The sequence below is a fragment of the Amblyraja radiata genome, chromosome 8 (assembly GCF_010909765.2).
Source record: "Amblyraja radiata isolate CabotCenter1 chromosome 8, sAmbRad1.1.pri, whole genome shotgun sequence".
Lineage (NCBI taxonomy): Eukaryota > Metazoa > Chordata > Chondrichthyes > Rajiformes > Rajidae > Amblyraja > Amblyraja radiata.
The window spans coordinates 38,580,833-38,598,848 of NC_045963.1; the positions used below are offsets into that span (position 1 = coordinate 38,580,833).

General features: G+C 45.7%; 1 protein-coding gene across 3 annotated transcripts in view; it reads right to left on the reverse strand.

Moving 5' to 3' along the window:
• Nucleotides 1-18,016, reverse strand: part of bicral (BRD4 interacting chromatin remodeling complex associated protein like) — a 77,747-nt gene that overhangs the window by 38,127 nt on the left and 21,604 nt on the right. The window contains exon 2 of one of the 3 annotated variants that reach the window (XM_033025572.1): nt 10,636-10,681. The exons of 1 other annotated variant lie outside the window; for it this stretch is intronic. In XM_033025572.1, coding sequence (XP_032881463.1) covers nt 10,636-10,676 — 41 coding nt within the window. In that variant the 5' untranslated portion in view covers nt 10,677-10,681. Of the gene's footprint in view, nt 1-10,635; nt 10,682-18,016 lie in introns of those variants that run through there. One more of the 3 variants, XM_033025575.1, reaches the window with a different exon arrangement.

The window sequence follows — 18,016 nt, forward strand, 5'->3', positions numbered from 1 at the left end:
AAATAGCAATGGGCACACCACTAGTCACAGGCCTCCAGTCTGAAAAATCAACCTTCCACCATCAGCCTCTGCTTCGTTCCATGAAGCCAATCCTCTATTCAGTCATATAGCTCTCCTTGGATCCCAAATGATCTAACCTTCCAGAGCAGCCTACTATGCAGAATCGTATGAAATACCTTGCTGAAGTCCATATAGACAACATTTATGGTTTTTCCCTCATCGGCATTTTTGGTTACTTCTTCAAAAATGTCAATCATATGACCACCCGATCTACCCGTGACACCACGATCTCCCATGTATAAAATTATGGTGACCATCTCTAATCAGTCCACTCAAGAATCCTCTCAATTCAATCAAAGTAACACTGAAAAATACCCAAGCAATCTCATTAAATTTCTAAGCATCCATGTTCTGACTAAATCTGCATTGTTTGCTCTGAATCATAATCTAAGCTCCACCTCCAACTCATTGGTTGAATCGATGCTACTGCATACTCTGAAGAAAGATTTCCAAGTTATACTTCGTAAAGTCCTCAAATCAGGAACCTGCAGAACTTGAGTTGAAACCATCTGAAGAACTACTGAAATTGGCTAGATTAGGCTCAAAGAAAACAAATGGAGCACCAAGTCAGACCTACACTTGCAAAATATTATCTGCAGCAAAATCCTGTTCACCAAAATAGTTTGAGGAATCTATAAATAGCAAGTTAGCGAGGTTTAAAAATCGTAAAAACTCCACGTATGCAGATCGATCTCTCCTGCCAGTCAGCGCCGCGTGGATTGGTCTCTTCTCCTGTCACTCCCCGGGATGGTCCACCTCTTCCTGCACCATCGCATCTTTACTGGAGCTGAGAGACGCTGTGAGTGGCCGGCGGAAGTCTCCAACCGGACACAATTTTCGGAGGGACCGGAAGCGGCGTGGCGCTATGATGTCGTCAAACGGAAAGGTGTGAATCTGATCCCGGCGGAGGAAAGCATCCAGTGCTCGCTGTCAGTCCCAAACGTACCGCCATCGCAAAATCCTGCAGCTCTGGTCCCCCTCGCTGGCTTCTGCCCCCTCCCCCCGTGATAACCCCCTCTCCCCCATGGCTCTTCCCCCCCCCCGCCTCCACTCACCGGCGTGGTCGTAGCTGCTGGTGCTTCCGGGCAGATCCGAGGCCTGGCTCTAAGGGCAACTATAGCTGATGATCCTCCGGGGAACGCAAGAAGGGAGAGGAGCGGCAACCTCGAGATCCTGGGGAGGGAGAGTGGGGGAGGAGGGGGGGTAGAGAGGGGAGAGGAGTTATGGAGGGAGGAGGGAGTGACTGAGGGTAGGGAAAAGGAAAGGTGAGAGAGGGATTGGGGGAGGATAGGAGGTAAAAGAAGAGGGAGGAGGTGAGGAGGGATAGTGTTGAGGAGTGGGGGAGAGATGAGTTATGGAGGGAGGCAGGGAGGGTAGGGGAAAGGAGAGGGAGTGGTGAGGTAGGGATTGGGGGAGGGGAGGAGGAGAGGTGAAGAAGAGGGAGGGTGAAGAGGAGGTGCTGCGCCTGTGCAGTTGGGGGCTATGGGTGAGTGGTGGAATATTGAGTTGGGGACCGAGCCTCCTGTGTGACCGGGACCCAATGGGTCCCACTTAGTCTAGTAAAAGATAATTCTCCAAATTAAAGAATAATACAGGTGCACAACCATTTATCCGGAGTTCCGGAAACCAAAAAGCTCCGAAAACCGGACATTTTTTCCAGGATACACAAAATTGCTGGAGGAACTCAGCGGGTGCAGCAGCATCTATGGAGCGAAGGAAATAGGCGACGTTTCGGGCCGAAACCCTTCTTCAGACTGAAGAAGGGTTTCGGCCCGAAACGTCGCCTATTTCCTTCGCTCCATAGATGCTGCTGCACCCGCTGAGTTCCTCCAGCAATTTTGTGTACCTTCGATATTCCAGCATCTGCAGTTCCCTTTTGAACATTTTTTCCAGGATGTCGTCTGCACACCAAAGCTCGCGTTTGGTGCCAAACATGACCCAAAATGACCCACGGTCAACCCAGGTCTGTACTACTGTAGCGGCTGCCTCCTCCCCGGAGACCGGGGAGACACTTAAACATCTGTAAATCATTGCTTAAATGTTAGTCAGTTAGTTTGGAGGGCTTTTATGTGAAGGGGGGGGGGGGGGATGAAGGGGGAAACTTTAATTCTTAGTCCCCTACCTGGTCGGAGAGGCGGGGAGCGGGCAATGCCTTACCGGGTCGCCATGCAGTAAGCTCCGGAGCGCTGTGGCCGCCGATTCCCAACATCGCGGAGCTGGGGCTGCGGGCGTCCGGCCGCGGGCAGCGCCGGTTGTTGCTCCGACCCCGGCAACTCTACCCCTGGCTGCGCGGCGCTCCAAATCCAGCGCGGCCCGCGGCCGGACGCCCGCAGCCCCAGCTCCGCGATGTTGGGAGTCGGCGGCCACAGCGCTCCGGAGCTTACTGCACGGCGACCCGGTAAGGCATTGCCCGCTCCCCGCCTCTCCGACCAGGTAGGGGACTAAGAATTAAAGTTTCCCCCTTAACCCCCCCCCCCCCCCACCACATAAAATCCCTCCAAATTAACTGACTAACATTTAAGCAATGATTTACAATGATTCCCCGGTCTCCGGGAAGGAGGCAGCCGCTCCAGACTTTTCAAGCCGCCCGCGCTACCTACCTAATCTACGCTAAAAATCTTCCATTCCGAAATCCGAAAATTTCCGAAATCCAAGAAGTGTCTGGTCCCAAAGCTTTCGGATAAAAGGTTATGTACCTGTACGACTTTTTGTCTGTCGAGGACTATTTTGTTCTGTTAATCGTGCATCCTTAAAGAAAAACAAATAGAACTGCCTTCCAATCAGATTCATGTCACAAACAGTATAAATGAGCTTAAGGTCATGATGCAAAAAAGTATAAGGAAAAATAGTCCTTTCAAACACTTTGAGAACAGATTCTAGATAACCATCATTTCATATGTACTATAAAAACCCTTTTCTCTGTTTGAACTATTGCTTCGCTTCTGCCCGCCAAAATAGTTTAGTTATCCTGTAACAAGGGACTCCTGGGATACAATCTTGAGATAACATTGTTTCAACACCAGACAATAACAAAGAGGACATTTCTGGATGCAAAACGTTTGCCAGCAGTAAAAGAAACAATCAAGAAATTTGCTCCCTCACCCTCATCTGCATTGGTTTCCTATACATAGAGAAAATGAACTGGGGTTCTGGGTTGGATGTTGGTCAGCCAGAAATTTTGTTTTAAAGACTACTGACCCTCCTTATTGGTGAGATGCCGACAACTGTTTAGTTTAGTTTAGTTTAACTTAGAGATACAGCGCGGAAACAGGCCCTTCAGCCAACCAATAGACAATAGACAATAGGTGCAGGAGTAGGCCCTTCGAGCCAGCACCGCCATTCAATGTGATCATGGCTGAGAATCGCCAATCAGTACCCCGTTCCTGCCTTCTCCCACGCCGACCAGCGATCCCTGCACACTAACATTATTCTACACACACTAGGGACAATTTACATTTATACCAAGCCAATTAACCTACAAACCTGTACGTGTTTGGAGTGTGGGAGGAAACCGAAGATCTCGGAGAAAACCCACGCTGGTCACGGGTAGAACGTACAAACTCCGTACAGACAGCACCCGTAGTCAGGATCGAACCCGGGTCTCCGGCACTGCAAGAGCAGTAAGGTAGCAACTCTACCGCTGTTCCACCGTATGAAGATTGGCAAAAACGTTTTATGCAGAGTAACATCAGTTCTGCTTCAAGATAATATGTTCTTAGATGTGTTGCTGCAGGAAGCACCCCTGCCTGATACTGAACTGCAGCCATCAAATAAATCAGAGAAGCAACATGCAAAAGTAGCTCACTAAATTAAGTCTCTAAAATCTGGCCGCAAGTGCAGATAAAATGCAAAGGCATCAAGAGATAATTAGATTTAACTCTTAGGGCTAAGGGAAACAAGGGATATAAGGAAAAAGCCGGAATGGGGTACTGATTTTGGATGATCAGCCATGATCATATTGAATGGTGGTGCTGGCTCAAAGGGCCGAATGGCCTACTCCTACACCTATTTTCTGTTTCTAAAACGCAAAGACCTCAACAAACACACGTTGTTCTTTCAGAAAGAACAAGGACCAAATAAAATTTAATCTGCCACATCCCCAGTAGAATATTTACAAAATATTCACTGTCAAAAACATTCCTCAACACAAAACAAAATTGGATGGCAAAATTAAATTGAGGAATAATTTAATGTAGTTATTACCCAGTAAATATCCTCCATTTATTGTGATACTTAATATGATTTTTAAATGCTTTTCTAAGTCATTACAGCAAATAATATTTCACAACGTAGCTCCTATCTCATGATCTTCAACGTTTGAGGATGTTATATTATTTAATCTGAGGGAAGAAAAGAGGTGCCAGGAATCCTGGCATCCAAGAATGTTGAATCACATTGCCTAACTTCTCCATGTACCGGCACAGAACAAATACATCCCAGAAAATATCATGCTGCTTTCAAGGAAGATAGGCAAATGAAGAGGAACTAACATTGGAGACAAGAGAAAAAGTATAAAAATATCAGAAAAAGGTGATGTATACATAATTTCTGAACTAGCATTTTGTGGGGCCAGACTTCAAACATGGATGCACAAATATTTGGTCATACTTTGACCCCCACAATCAGCAGGCTGCAATAGTTGAAGAGCATACAGTAATCTATTTAAAATCACATGGTTGTGAATAGAAGAAGAAATTTGAAGATTCTTTCCCCCCATTCAACCTCATCATCAAAATCAGGCAGCAGAATAGGAAGTCAAATCTCCCACAATTATTGTAAAGGAAGTACAAACTTACAATAATACAGCAACGTTCAAGTCCTACAGACGTTCTGAAGCATGTGCAATCATCGGCGTGATGTGACAAATAGACAACCAATTAATGTTCCGCAAATAGCAAACAAAGAGAATAAAAGGTGGTGGGTTTCTTAAATGTGTATATTTTAATGCTAGGAGCATTGTAAGAAAGGTGGATGAGCTTAGAGCCTGGATTGACACCTGGAAGTATGATGTTGTGGCGATCAGTGAAACATGGTTGCAGGATGGCTGTGATTGGAAACAAAATATTCCAGGATTTCGTTGCTTCAGATGTGATAGAATTGGAGGGGCAAGAGGTGGAGGTGTTGCATTGCTTGTCAGGGAAGATATTACAGCAGTGCTTTGGCAGGATAGAATAGAGGGCTCGTCTAGGGAGGCTATTTGGGTGGAACTGAGAAATGGGAAAGGTGTAGCATCACTTATGGGGGTGTATTATAGACCGCCTAATGGGGAGCGAGAATTGGAAGAGCAAATATGTAAGGAGATAGCAGATATTAGTAGTAAGCACAAGGTAGTGATTGTGGGAGATTTCAATTTTCCACACATAGACTGGGAAACACATTCTGTAAATGGGCTGGATGGTTTGGAGTTTGGAAAATGTGTGCAGGATAGTTTTTTGCAGCAATACATAGAGGTACCTACTAGAGAAAGGGCGGTGCTGGACCTCCTGTTAGGAAATGAGACAGGTCAGGTGGCGGAGGTATGTGTTGGGGAGCTCTTCGGTTCCAGTGATCACAGTACTATTAGTTTCAATATAATTATGGAGAAGATCAGACCTGGACCAAGGGTTGAGATTTTTGATTGGAGAAAGGCTAACTTTGAGGAGATGCAAAAGGATTTAAAAGGAGTGAATTGGGACATTTTGTTTTATGGGAAGGATGTAGAAGAGAAATGGAGGACATTTAAAGGTGAAATGTTAAGAGTACAGAATCTTTATGTCCCTGTTCGGTTGAAAGGAAATAGTAATAATTGGAAAGAGCCATGGTTTTCAAGGGAAATTGGACACGGTTTGGAAAAAGAGAGAGATCTACAATAATTATAGGCAGCATGGAGTAAATTAGGTGCTTGAGGAGTATAAAGAATGTAAAAAGAATCTTAAGAAAGAAATTAGAAAAGCTAAAAGAAGATATGAGGTTGCTTTGGCAAGTAAGGTGAAAGTAAATCCAAAGGGTTTCTACAGCTATATTAATAGCAAAGGGATAACAAGGGATAAATTTGGTCCATTAGAGAGTCAGAATAGACAGCTATCTGCAGAGCCAAAAGAGATGGGGGAGATATTGAACAATTTATTTTCTTCGGTATTCACCAAGGAGAAGGATATTGAATTATGTGAGGTAAGGGAAACAAGTAGAGTAGCTATGGAAACTATGAGATTCAAAGAAGAGGAAGTACTGACACTTTTGAAAAATATAAAAGTGGATAAGTCTCCAGGTCCTGACAGGATATTCCCTAGGACATTGAGGGAAGTTAGTGTAGGAATAGCAGGGGCTATGACAGAAATATTTCAAATGTCATTAGAAACGGGAATGGTGCCGGAGGATTGGCGTACTGCGCATGTTGTTCCATTGTTTAAAAAGGGTTCTAAGAGTAAACCTAGCAATTATACACCTGTTAGTTTGACGTCAGTGGCGTGCAAATTAATGGAAAGGATACTTAGAGATAATATATATAAGCATCTGGATAAACAGGGTCTGATTAGGAACAGTCAACATGGATTTGTGCCTGGAAGGTCATGTTTGACTAATCTTCTTGAATTTTTTGAAGAGGTTACTAGGGAAATTGATGAGGGTAAAGCGGTGGATGTTGTCTATATGGACTTCAGTAAGGCCTTTGACAAGGTTCCACATGGAAGGTTGGTTAAGAAGGTTCAATTGTTGGGTATTAATGGAAGAGTAGCAAGATGGATTCAACGGCTGAATGGGAAATGCCAGAGAGTAATGGTGGATGGCTGTTTGTCAGGTTGGAGGCCGGTGACTAGTGGGGTGCCTCAGGGATCTGTGTTGGGTCCACTGTTGTTTGTCATATACATCAATGATCTGGATGATAGTGTGGTAAATTGGATTAGTAAGTATGCAGATGATACTAAGATAGGTGGTGTTGTGGATAATGAAGTAGATGTTCAAAGTCCACAGAGAGATTTAAACCCCTGTCTCACGGTGCGAGTTGACACACGAGGTACCCTGAGTTAAAACTCGTGGTAATAAGGTACGATTAACGTAGCTGTAACGTCGGAACTCGTGGACGCAACTTAGAGACTCGTGGCGCTAACGGCAGGTGCCCGTGCAACTTGTCAACTCTTGAAAAGAATCAAACATGTTTAAAGTTTTCCACGAGTCAAAGTTACTCTTGTGGTTAAGAATTGAAACATTTTAACTCGTTGTAAGAACATAGTGGCCCGTGCGTTTACCTTAGTGTAGCGTGAGTCTACCATGGGAACTCTTTAACTCAGCGGTTAGGCAGCATTAAGTTCACAACACGCGAGGATTGGGCCAGGCAGCAGCTCTGGAGAGAAGGAATAGGTGATGTTTTGGGTCAAGACCCTTCTTGTCCTTTTCTCCAGAGATTCTGTCTGTCCCGCTGAGTTACTCCGGCTTTTTCTCTCTCCTCGTGGGTTTAAACCAGCATCTACAGTTCCTTCCCACACGCTTCAACACGACCCAGTCGAGGGACGGCCGCTTCTTGCTCAGGCTTCAGGAAGCCGGTACAATGGAGAGGTACGAGGCTGCCATGGTCCTTGGAGCACTCGGGAATGCCATGGGCTATTATAACGTTACGGGTCACGGTGTGCAACAAAGCTGGATTCAAGCTGACTGAGTCTGATTTATCAGCAGAGATAGACATAATGGTTTTAAAACCATTTCAGTGGAGGGCTACATTCGATACGCTCATGCACATGGCGACCGCCGAAGCTTTGGTTAGTGGTGAGTTTTCTATTCTCGAGTCCTATTCTTTATTGTTTATGTATGACTCCAGTTTGTCCCATGGTATTGTTATCCATCTTGCTTGCCTTTTACACACTGCCCGCCCACCAACAAGCTTCATTCACACGAATGCGCAAGCTTCCCGTTTAAAATCTTGCGGTTGTTATTAAATCGAATTTTGCAACGAATTTGCCGCCCCCTCGGTCTAACTTGTTCATGCCAAGCTAGATCCTTCCTGGAGGGCTTGGGTTGCAAGAAGAAGGTGGATAGGTTTGAGTTTTTTTTTTCCTTTGCAGTGCAGGAGGCTGAAGGATGACCTCGTCTCACATTAGGCCTCTATCCTTCTAAACCTCTCATACCCACCAGGTTTCTGCAGAGTCTACAGTACAGCAAGGCTTGGGTTCCATTAAATATTTCCGCCACCATCTCCCACTACCCTGGAAGTTACTCAAGAGTAACTCGGGAGAGGAACTTAGTAACTCGGGAGACGAACTTGGAACATCGCAGGAAATGGCAAACTTGTCGCACCCGTGGGAACTCGGTTAAACTCTTGATCATACATTTGGGATCTCGTACACAACCACGAGTCTTTCACTCGGGGTACCTCGTGGGTCAGCTCCTACCGTGAGACAGGGCTATTCGGCCATTTGGAAGAGTGGGCTGAAAGATGGCAGATGGAGTTTAATGCTGATAAGTGTGAGGTGCTACATCTTGGCAGGACAAATCAAAATAGGACGTACATGGTAAATGCTAGTGAATTGAGGAATGCAGTTGAACAGAGGGATCTAGGAATAACTGTGCATAGTTACCTGAAGGTGGAATCTCATGTAGATAGGGTGGTAAAGAAAGCTTTTGGTGTGCTGGCCTTCATAAATCAGAGCATTGAGTGTAGAAGTTGGGATGTAATGTTAAAATTGTGCAAGGCATTGGTGAGGCCAATTCTGGAGTATGACCAGCATGTCGGAAAAATCACTCCTCTTCTATAAGCAGCTTCACAAGGTCCTGTATATTCATCTTAACAACCAGACAAAACCTCGGTTTAACATATTTTCAAGCAATAATCTCCTCCAATGCTATAGTATTTCATCAGTACTGCAGATAGTTCCTATAACATGGTGGTTGCTAAAGAACCTCGTCTTATAGAAAATTATGTTATTCAAACAATTATGTCAATGGGGATTGAGAGTTTCAGACTCGCAATAACAGGATTTTCAACAATAAAGGTATTTTTTTAATAGCTACTAGACCAAGGGGACTCGTTGGGTCCCGTCCCCTCAACGCATGGTTGCGGAGGGGAGGGGGCTTGCGGCGTCACACACACAATAACCATCCCCCACACACACGGGGGGGGGGAGGGGGGTGAGAGGGGGGGAGGGAGAGTAGAGGGGAGAGAGGAGGGAGGAGAGAGGAGGTGCGAGGAAGGGTAGTGGGGAGAGAGGGGGGGAGAGGGACAGAGAGGGACACAGAGAGAGACACAAAGAGGGACAGAGAGGGAGAGAGGCAGACAGAGAGGGACAGAGAGGGACACAGAGGCAGAGAGAGGGGCACAGAGGCAGAGAGAGGGGCACAGAGACAGAGAGGGGCACAGAGGCAGAGAGAGGGACACAGAGGCAGAAAGAGGGACCCAGAGGCAGAGAGGGGGACGGAGAGGAAGAGGGAGGGACACAGAGGCACAGAGAGGGAGGGGGGCGAGAGAGAGCGTGAGGGGGGTAGAGAGGGAGCGGGGGGGGGGAGAGGGACAGGGGGGAGAGTTTGAGGGGTGCGTCGTTGGAGGTGAGGGCTGGTTCTCGAACGCAATAATCACTCGCTCCCGGCAGCGCGAGCAAGAAGACACCGTGGTTTATTTCAAAGGTCTTGCGAGCGGCGCGGCCGGGCGAGTTCTTCAAAAGCAAGCCAGTGACCTCCGGTGATCTCGGGATCTGCAGAACTTGCTCGTTCTTTCTGCAATAACGACCGCCGCCGCCATGTTGTTGAACTTCAAGACGTCCAGCGGAGCGCACTGGACGACTTGATCACGTGTTCACGGGCTTCAATCCACGTAACTGGCTGCGCATTGAAAAGGCCGCGCAGCTGGTTGCGAGGAGCAAAGGCATTGTGATGTCATCAGCTCGCTTCAAATTCAGTTATATTTTAAAACAATTTTAGTAAAAAAACTCGGGAAATAATTAACCAAATTTTCAGATGAGGAGATTTTTGAATTCATGAGGTAAATCTCTACCGGAATATGTAAAAATGTCTCCGTTATCGCGTCGGGTTTTGGAGAAGATGTGATTGACAACCAAACAAACAAACAAACAAACTAACGAAGAGAGTTTTAATACTTATGATGTTTCCTTTTCTTACTTTAGACTAAAATTACTAAAACCTGTACATTACTTTAATAATTATTGCACAGGTGTCTAAAGAAGCAATTGCTTGTCAATTTCAATCACCAACTACTGTGAAACTGATAAACTGTGTTCTTCTGAGACAATGGTGTCTGATTACTGTGGAGAGGTTACAGGGAAACAGATTTTCTTCCCTAGACTGTTTCTTCTGGTTGACAATTTCCAAATAACTTAAGTGGTTCTCTAGTTCCCGATCTAAATCGCATTATAACCTATTCAGCTCACATAATATCTATAGTTCCATAAATTATTGATCACGTTATATCCAATTTGTGTTCTGGCAAAATGTTTTATGACAGAATTACCTCTACTTTTGAAAATGTCAATCCAAATGTGCTCAAATCTTGTGGGGCCTCAAATCTTGTAACATTCTGACTCAATTCTCAGAGGTTTGCTACAACTTTAAACCTTTTTGCCAATGAGCATTGTACAAATTTAAGAGATTTCTTACCCAATAACATCTCGCAAATCACGGTCGTCGTCATCATCCATGACAACTAGAAAAGATTTAAGAATAGGATCATTTCATACCTCATACTGCAATTATCAATCTTCTACCCAGAATTTTGCACATCAATAAGGAGCAAAACAAAAGTAGATACAAAATGCTGGAGCAATTTAGCGGGTGAGGCAGCATCTCTGGAGAGAAGGAATGAGCTACGTTTCGGGTTGAGACCCTTCTGAGTTTGAAAAAGGGTCTCGACCCGAAACATCGCCCATTCCTTCTCTCCAGAGATGCTGCCTCACCCGCTGAGATACTCCAGCATTTTGTGTCTACCTTCAATTTAAACCAGCATCTGCAGTTCTTTCTTACACAAGGATCAAACCAAACTGGGCAAGTAAGAATCCTGTTATTAGCCTCTCCAAGATGATGAACAATTTCTAATATGTTCTTATTAAAATGATATTGCACATGTTTAACTTTAATTCAAGACGGTGGCGGCAGGGTGGCATAGCGATAGAGCTTCTCCCTTGCAGCGCCAGAGATCCGGGTTCAATCCTGACTATGGGTGCTTGTCTGTACGGAGTTTGTACGTGACATGCGTGGGTTTTCTCCAAGATCTTTGGTTTCCTCCCACACGCCAAAGACGTACATGTTTGACTTGGTATAAATGTAAATTGTCCCTAGTGTGTGTAGGATAATGACAGTGTGCGGGAATCGCTGGTCGGTGCAGACACGGTTGGCCAAAGGGCCTGTTTCCGCACTATTTCTTTTAAAAAAAAGACCTCTCTGTTAAATTATACAAGTGAAATAAGGGAAAAGGTTGTTGGATATTTTGAAATGTGTTTATCGTGTCACAGTAAGAATGCCAGACTAGCCTTAGGGGCACATATCAACATTCTCATTGGTGTTTATTGTTTAGGCAATACACAATGTGATGGATATAGTCTCCTGCCAAAGTATCCCCAGTTCATCTTTGAAGGACGCTGCATTCAAGCACACGACTTTGGTTCAATGTGCACTTGATGTACTGTTTGGTATCACAATACCATTGTGATACGCCTTTCGGAGTGGCGGCGCGGCACTGACTGCAGCGGCTCACCGGCAGTCCCGTTTGTTTGTGTTTTTTGTGTTGTTTATTTTGTTTTGGTTAGTCTAGTTTTTGGTTTTTAGTTTGTGTTTTGGGGGGGTGGGGGGTTGAAACGGGGTTTGCAGTCTCTCCCTGCGGGGGAATGTGACTTTTTTGTCGTATTCCCCTTCTCTGTCTCCGTCTGCGCTGAGGCCTAATGGAGCTGATGACCTCGAGGCTCCGGAGGCAGAGCCCGTCAGGACTCGCCCTGAGCTCGCTCCCGTGAGGGTGGTCCGGCTCAGGGCTGGAACAGTGCTCCCGTGAGATGCTGTGGCGCTCTCGTGAGGGCGGCCAGTCCAAGGGTGGAACGAGGCTCCCGTCGGAGCGGCCGAGCTCGGGGAGGTGCAGCGCTCGCAGCCCGAGGGAGGTTCGGCGCCCATGTCGGGGCGGCCCGGCCCGAGGGAGAAGCGACGCCCAAGTCGGGGCGGCCCGGCCGGAGGGAGAAGCGACGTCCAAGTCGGGGCAGCCCGGCCAGAGGGAGAAGTGACGCCCAAGTCGGGGCGGCCCGGCCGGGGGGAGAAGCGACGCCCAAGTCGGGGCAGCCCGGCCCGGCCCGGGGAAGAAGCGACGCCCATGTCGGGGCGGCCCGGCCCGGGGGAGGTTCGGCGCCAATGTCGGGGGCGGCCCAGCCCGAGGCTGAAGACAGCACGATACTCACGTGAGGGTGGCTGGGACGGTATTCTGGCGGTGGTGGCCTGAGTCCGGGGTTCGGCCATGGGCCAGCGGCTGCGTCTGCAGGACTGGTGGGCGGCAGCTTCGACCACCCCGGGCCGCGGTGTTTGAGCCGCGGGACTGATTTATAACATCGCCCGGGGGGTATCGCCTCAGCGCAGAGGGAGAAGAGGAGGGAAGAGACTGCAGACCTAAGACTTTTGCCTCCATCACAGTGAGAAGATGCTGGGTGGACTCACTGTGGTGGATGTGTTTATTGTTGTTTTTTTATTGTATTATATGTATGACTGCTGCAATTTCGTTCAGACTTCGGTCTGAATGACAATAAAGGCATATCTATCTAATCTAATCTAATCTAATCAACCAATTTGTGTAGTATATACTTTAATCACGATTGTAACACTTACAGAAAATAGTAACATATTTTGCAATGTCACTATAGCCTACAACAAATATAATTTAAATAACACAATCAGATGAAACACAACCATTGCATACTATAAAGGATCAGATTTATTCAATGACAAAAGTATTATATCTATCTGATGACACTTCCATTTGTTAATAGATCCATATTAAGAGCATGTTTTTTCAGAGATACAGCGTGGAAACAGGCTCTTCAGCCCACCAAGTCTGTGACGACTAATGATCACCCATGCACTAATTCTATCCTGCACACTATGGACATTTTACGAAACCCAATTACCTACCAACATGCATGTCTTTGGGATGAGGAAAGAAATGGGAGCACCCGGAGGAATACCCTTACTCAGGATGGAAACCGTAGTCAGTCTCTGGCGCTGTGAGTCAGCAGCTCTTCCGCTGCACCACTGTGCTGCCCATAATAATATGTTTGCCAAAGGGCAAATTATAAAATTTCCCTGACCCCCTTACTTCGTTTTGTTCAGAGGGCGTGGAAACAGGCCCTTTGGCCCACTGAGTCCGCACCAACCAGTGATCACCCGTACACTAGTTATATCTCACATGTGCCTGGATAAAAGATTTCCTCACCAACCGGCCCCAGACTGTGAGACTCGGCCCCCACCTCTCCTCCACTCGCAGGTTGAGTACCGGCTCCCCACAGGGCTGTGTGCTGAGCCCCCTCCTATAATGTCTCTACACCTACGACTGTAGTCCGGCCCACAACAACAACCGCATCGTCAAATTTGCTGACGACACTACTGTAGTCGGACTTATTTCAAAGGGAGACGAGGCAGCCTACAGAGAGGAAGTCCTGAAGTTGACAACCTGGTGCTCAGAAAACAATCTGGCTCTGAACACCAGGAAAACAAAAGAGCTCATTGTCGACTTCAGGAGGCACAGCACCGACTTAGTCCCCCTACATATCAACGGTTCTCAGGAAGCACAACCTGTACTCTAACCTGCTGCTGACCTTCTACCGCTCGTCCATCGAGAGCCTGCTGACATACTGCATTACAGCATGGTACCGCAGCTGCACCATGGCAGACAGGGAGAGGCTTCAGAGGGTAACTAGGACAGCACAGAAGATCATTGGTTGCCCTCTCCCCTCCCTGATGGATATTTATACATCCCGTTGCCTTAGCAGGGCAAAGAATATCATCAAGGACAGCTCCCATCCTGCGTTTGGACTGTTCGACCTGCTGCCCTCTGGAAGGCGCTATAGGTGCATCAAAACTAGGACAAATAGACTCAGGAACAGTTGTTTTCCGAAAGTCATAACTACTCTCAACTCACACATGCACTGACTTCACAGCCCAACACCCGGACTTCCATCTACTCCATCCACGTACTGAAATTTGGAACTGTAATATGTATTGTAATTGTAATTTTTAATATATTTTTAATAATTTTTGATATTTTAATATAACTTTAAAAATCTGCCTAAGAATACTACCTATTCATCCTTCACCATTTTGCCTTTATAGATATGTATATAACGCCGCAGAATTGTGCACCTATCCCCCCCCCCCCCTTGTTTTGTTTTCTGTTTTTTGTTTTTTGTACTAAATCATATGTATCCACTGAGTACGAGATGCTTTTAATCTCATTGTACATGTATAGTGACAATAAATGGCATATCTATCTATATCCTACACACTAGGGACAATTTACAGAAGCCATTATCCTACAAACCTGTAAGTCTTTGGAATGTGGGAGGAAACCGGAGCACCCGGAGAAAACCCATGCGGTAACAGGAGTAACGTACCAATGCCATACAGACTTCATCCATAGTCTGGATCGAACCTGGGTCTCTGGTGCTGTAAGGCAGCATCTTTACCACCGTGTCAACTGTGAACCCCTATTTTTGACATGCTTCTATCTTATTGCTTTAGTCTCTGAGCTCATCCTGTACACTGAGAAAATGTATCTGCTTTTCATTGCTTCCATTATCCTATTTCCATTAAACTGCTATCCACCAAATTGTTTTCTGGACCCCATCATTCTAAATACTGCCAACTCTCTCTCTCTCTTTAGGTATTCCTTTCAAATTGGTCAGAACTACATTTCTTCTCCAAGAATACGCTTGTACCTCCCAAATTATGCCCATCTCTTCAGAAATTTTGTGTTTGCATTCTTTCAATTAGACTTTAATCTTGGTGAGCAAACGTAATGTCTTCACTACAATCATTAATGTCACCACACATTATTATACCAAAATGACCTCTTCTCAGTTTACTGCAGATTCCTGATAAGAGTTGAACACAATATCCATCTCCTAATGTCACCATCATTCTATCTGGAAGTGATCATACTCAAAAGGATTTATTAATATCTATCCAGTTACAGCCAAGCAGCTGTGACCATCTTCATCCTCCACTCCCCACAACTGGTTTCACCTGTCCATCATCGTTAACCCCTCCTCAGTTCACATATCACCTACTGCTCCTTGCTTCAACAATTCTCAATTTCAGGTAAAACTCCCCTCTCTCTTCTTCCTACCTAGCTCCCCCATCCCTCCACCCTGCTCTTCCCACCTTTTCCCTTCACCGCTTTGTACCTTCTCTCGCCCCCCTACTCCATTAGTCCGAAGGGTCCCACCACAAAGTTTTATCCACACTTTCTTCCACAGACGATGCCTGACCTGCTGAGTACCTCCAGCAGTCTAATTTTTACAGCAACGTAACCATACCTCACTAGCTCAGCATCATTCCTTCATTCTGAGCACAGGTGTTATCTCTTGCTTTCACACTGTCGTAAAATTCTCTTGTTTACACCCAGAGGCTACCAAACATAAAATCTACCCTCTACCCTCATATCCTGCTTCCCATTAGAAACATAGAAACATAGAAAATAGGTGGAGTAGGCCATTCGGCCCTTCGAGCCTGCACCGCCATTCAATATGATCATGGCTGATCATCCAACTCAGTATCCCGTACTTGCCTTCTCTCCATACCCCCTGATCCCTTTAGCCACAAGGGCCTTAATAGGACTTAAAAGCTTCCAGAAATCCATGTAGACTACATTAAAAAAAAAACTGCCTTATCAAGTTTGTTACTTTATAGACACGTAATTGTACAGCACAAACTCAGGCCCATTGGCCTAACCTATTCATGCTGACCAACGTGCCTACCCAAGCTAGTCCCATTTGTTAGAATTTTGTCCATATTCTCCTAAACTTTTTCTATCCATGTACCTGTCCAAATATCTTTTAAACATTATAATTGTACCCAGCTCGGCCACTTTCTCTGTTGGTTTGATCCATATACCCATCACCCACTATGAAAAATTTGCCCCTCAGATCCTCTTGATCTTTTACCTCGCCTAAAACTAATGCCCTCTAGTTTTATATTCCCCTACCATTGGAAAAAGAATATGACTACCTGTCCTATTTATGCCCCTCGCGACTTTGACCTCTGTAAGGTCTCCTTCGCTCCAGGGAAAATAATCCCAAGCCCTCCAGTCTCTGCAACATCCATGTGAATCTTTTCTCACCACCTCCAGCGTAATTACATCCTCCAGTAGCACAGTGACCAGAACTGCATATAATATTCTAAGTGTGCATATTCTAATATTCCCTTCATTTAGAAAATACCCTTAGAATATTCTAAGGCATCTCCAACTTTGCGGATGACACAAAGCTGGGTGGCAGTGTAAGCTGCGAGGAGGCTATGAGGCTGCAGGGTGACTTGGATAGGTTGGGTGAGTGGACAGATGCAGTATAATGTGGATAAATGTGAGGTTATCCATATTGGTGGCAAGAACAAGAAGGGAGATTATTATCTGAATGGTGTCAGATTAGGAAATTGAGAGATCGGGTGTCCTTGTACATCAGTCACTGAAAGTCAACATGCAGGTACAGCAGGCAGTGAAGAAAGCAAATGGCCTGTTGTCCTTCATAACGAGAGGATTTGAGTATAGGAGCAAGGAGGTCCTATTGCAGTTGTACAGGGCCCTGGTTAAACCGCACCTGGAGTATTGTGTGCAGTTTTGGTCTCCTAATTTGAGGAAGGACATTCTTGCTATTGAGGGAGTGCAGCATAAATTCACCAGGTTAATTCCCGGGATGGCGGGACTGACATATGATGAAATAATGGGTTGACTCGGCTTATATTCATTGGAATTTAGAAGGATGAGAGGATATCTTATTGAAACATATAAAATTCATAAGGGATTGGACAGGCTAGATGCAGGAAAAATGTTCCCGATGTTGCTGGAGTCCAGAACCAGGGGCCACAGTTTAAGAATAAGGGGGAGGCCATTTATGACTGAGATGAGGAAAAACTTTTTCATCCAGAGTTGTGAATCTGTGGAATTCTCTGCCACAGAAGGCAGTGAAGGCCAATTCACTGGATGTATTCAAGAGAGTTAGGTATAGCTCTTAGGGCTAACAGAATCAAGGGGTATGGGGAAGAAAGCAGGAATGGGGTACTGATTTTGGATGATCAGCCATGATATTATTGAATGGCGGTGCTGGCTCAAAGGGCCGAATGGCCTACTCCTACACCTTTTTGTACTTTGTTTCTAAGTGTGGACTCACAAGCGCCTTGTACGTTGTAACATTTCATCCCAACTCATGCATTCAGTGGCCTGAACGATGAAGCCATCACGTTGTCTATCCATCTTTCCATTTTCATGGAACTATATACTTTTGAATGAATAAATGAATAAGTTTATTGGCCAAGTATGTACACATACAAGGAATTTGCCTTGGTGCTCCGCTTGCAAGTAACAAGACGACATACAGTAACAATTAAGAATGACACATAAAACAATAATAAAACATTATAGTTTAAACATGCGAATGAAATAAAATACCAGAGCAAAAGGAGGCTGCAGACTTTTGGTTATTGAGTAGAGCTACTGCTCGTGGAAAAAAAGCTGTTTTTATGTCTGGCTGTGGCGGCTTTGACAGTTTGGAGTCGTGCTTCAAAGAGTTTGTGGCAGGGTGAGAGAGGTCAGAGTAGATCTTACCCACTTGCTTCCTGGCCCTTGCAGCGTACAGTTCGTCGATGGAAGAAAGGTTGCAGCCAACAACCTTCTCAGCTGATCGGATGATTCGCTGCAGCCTCCGGATGTCGTGCTTGGCGGCTGAGCCAAACCAGACCATGATGGAGAAGGTGAGGACAGACTCTACGATGGCAGTATAAAATTGGACCATCATTGCCT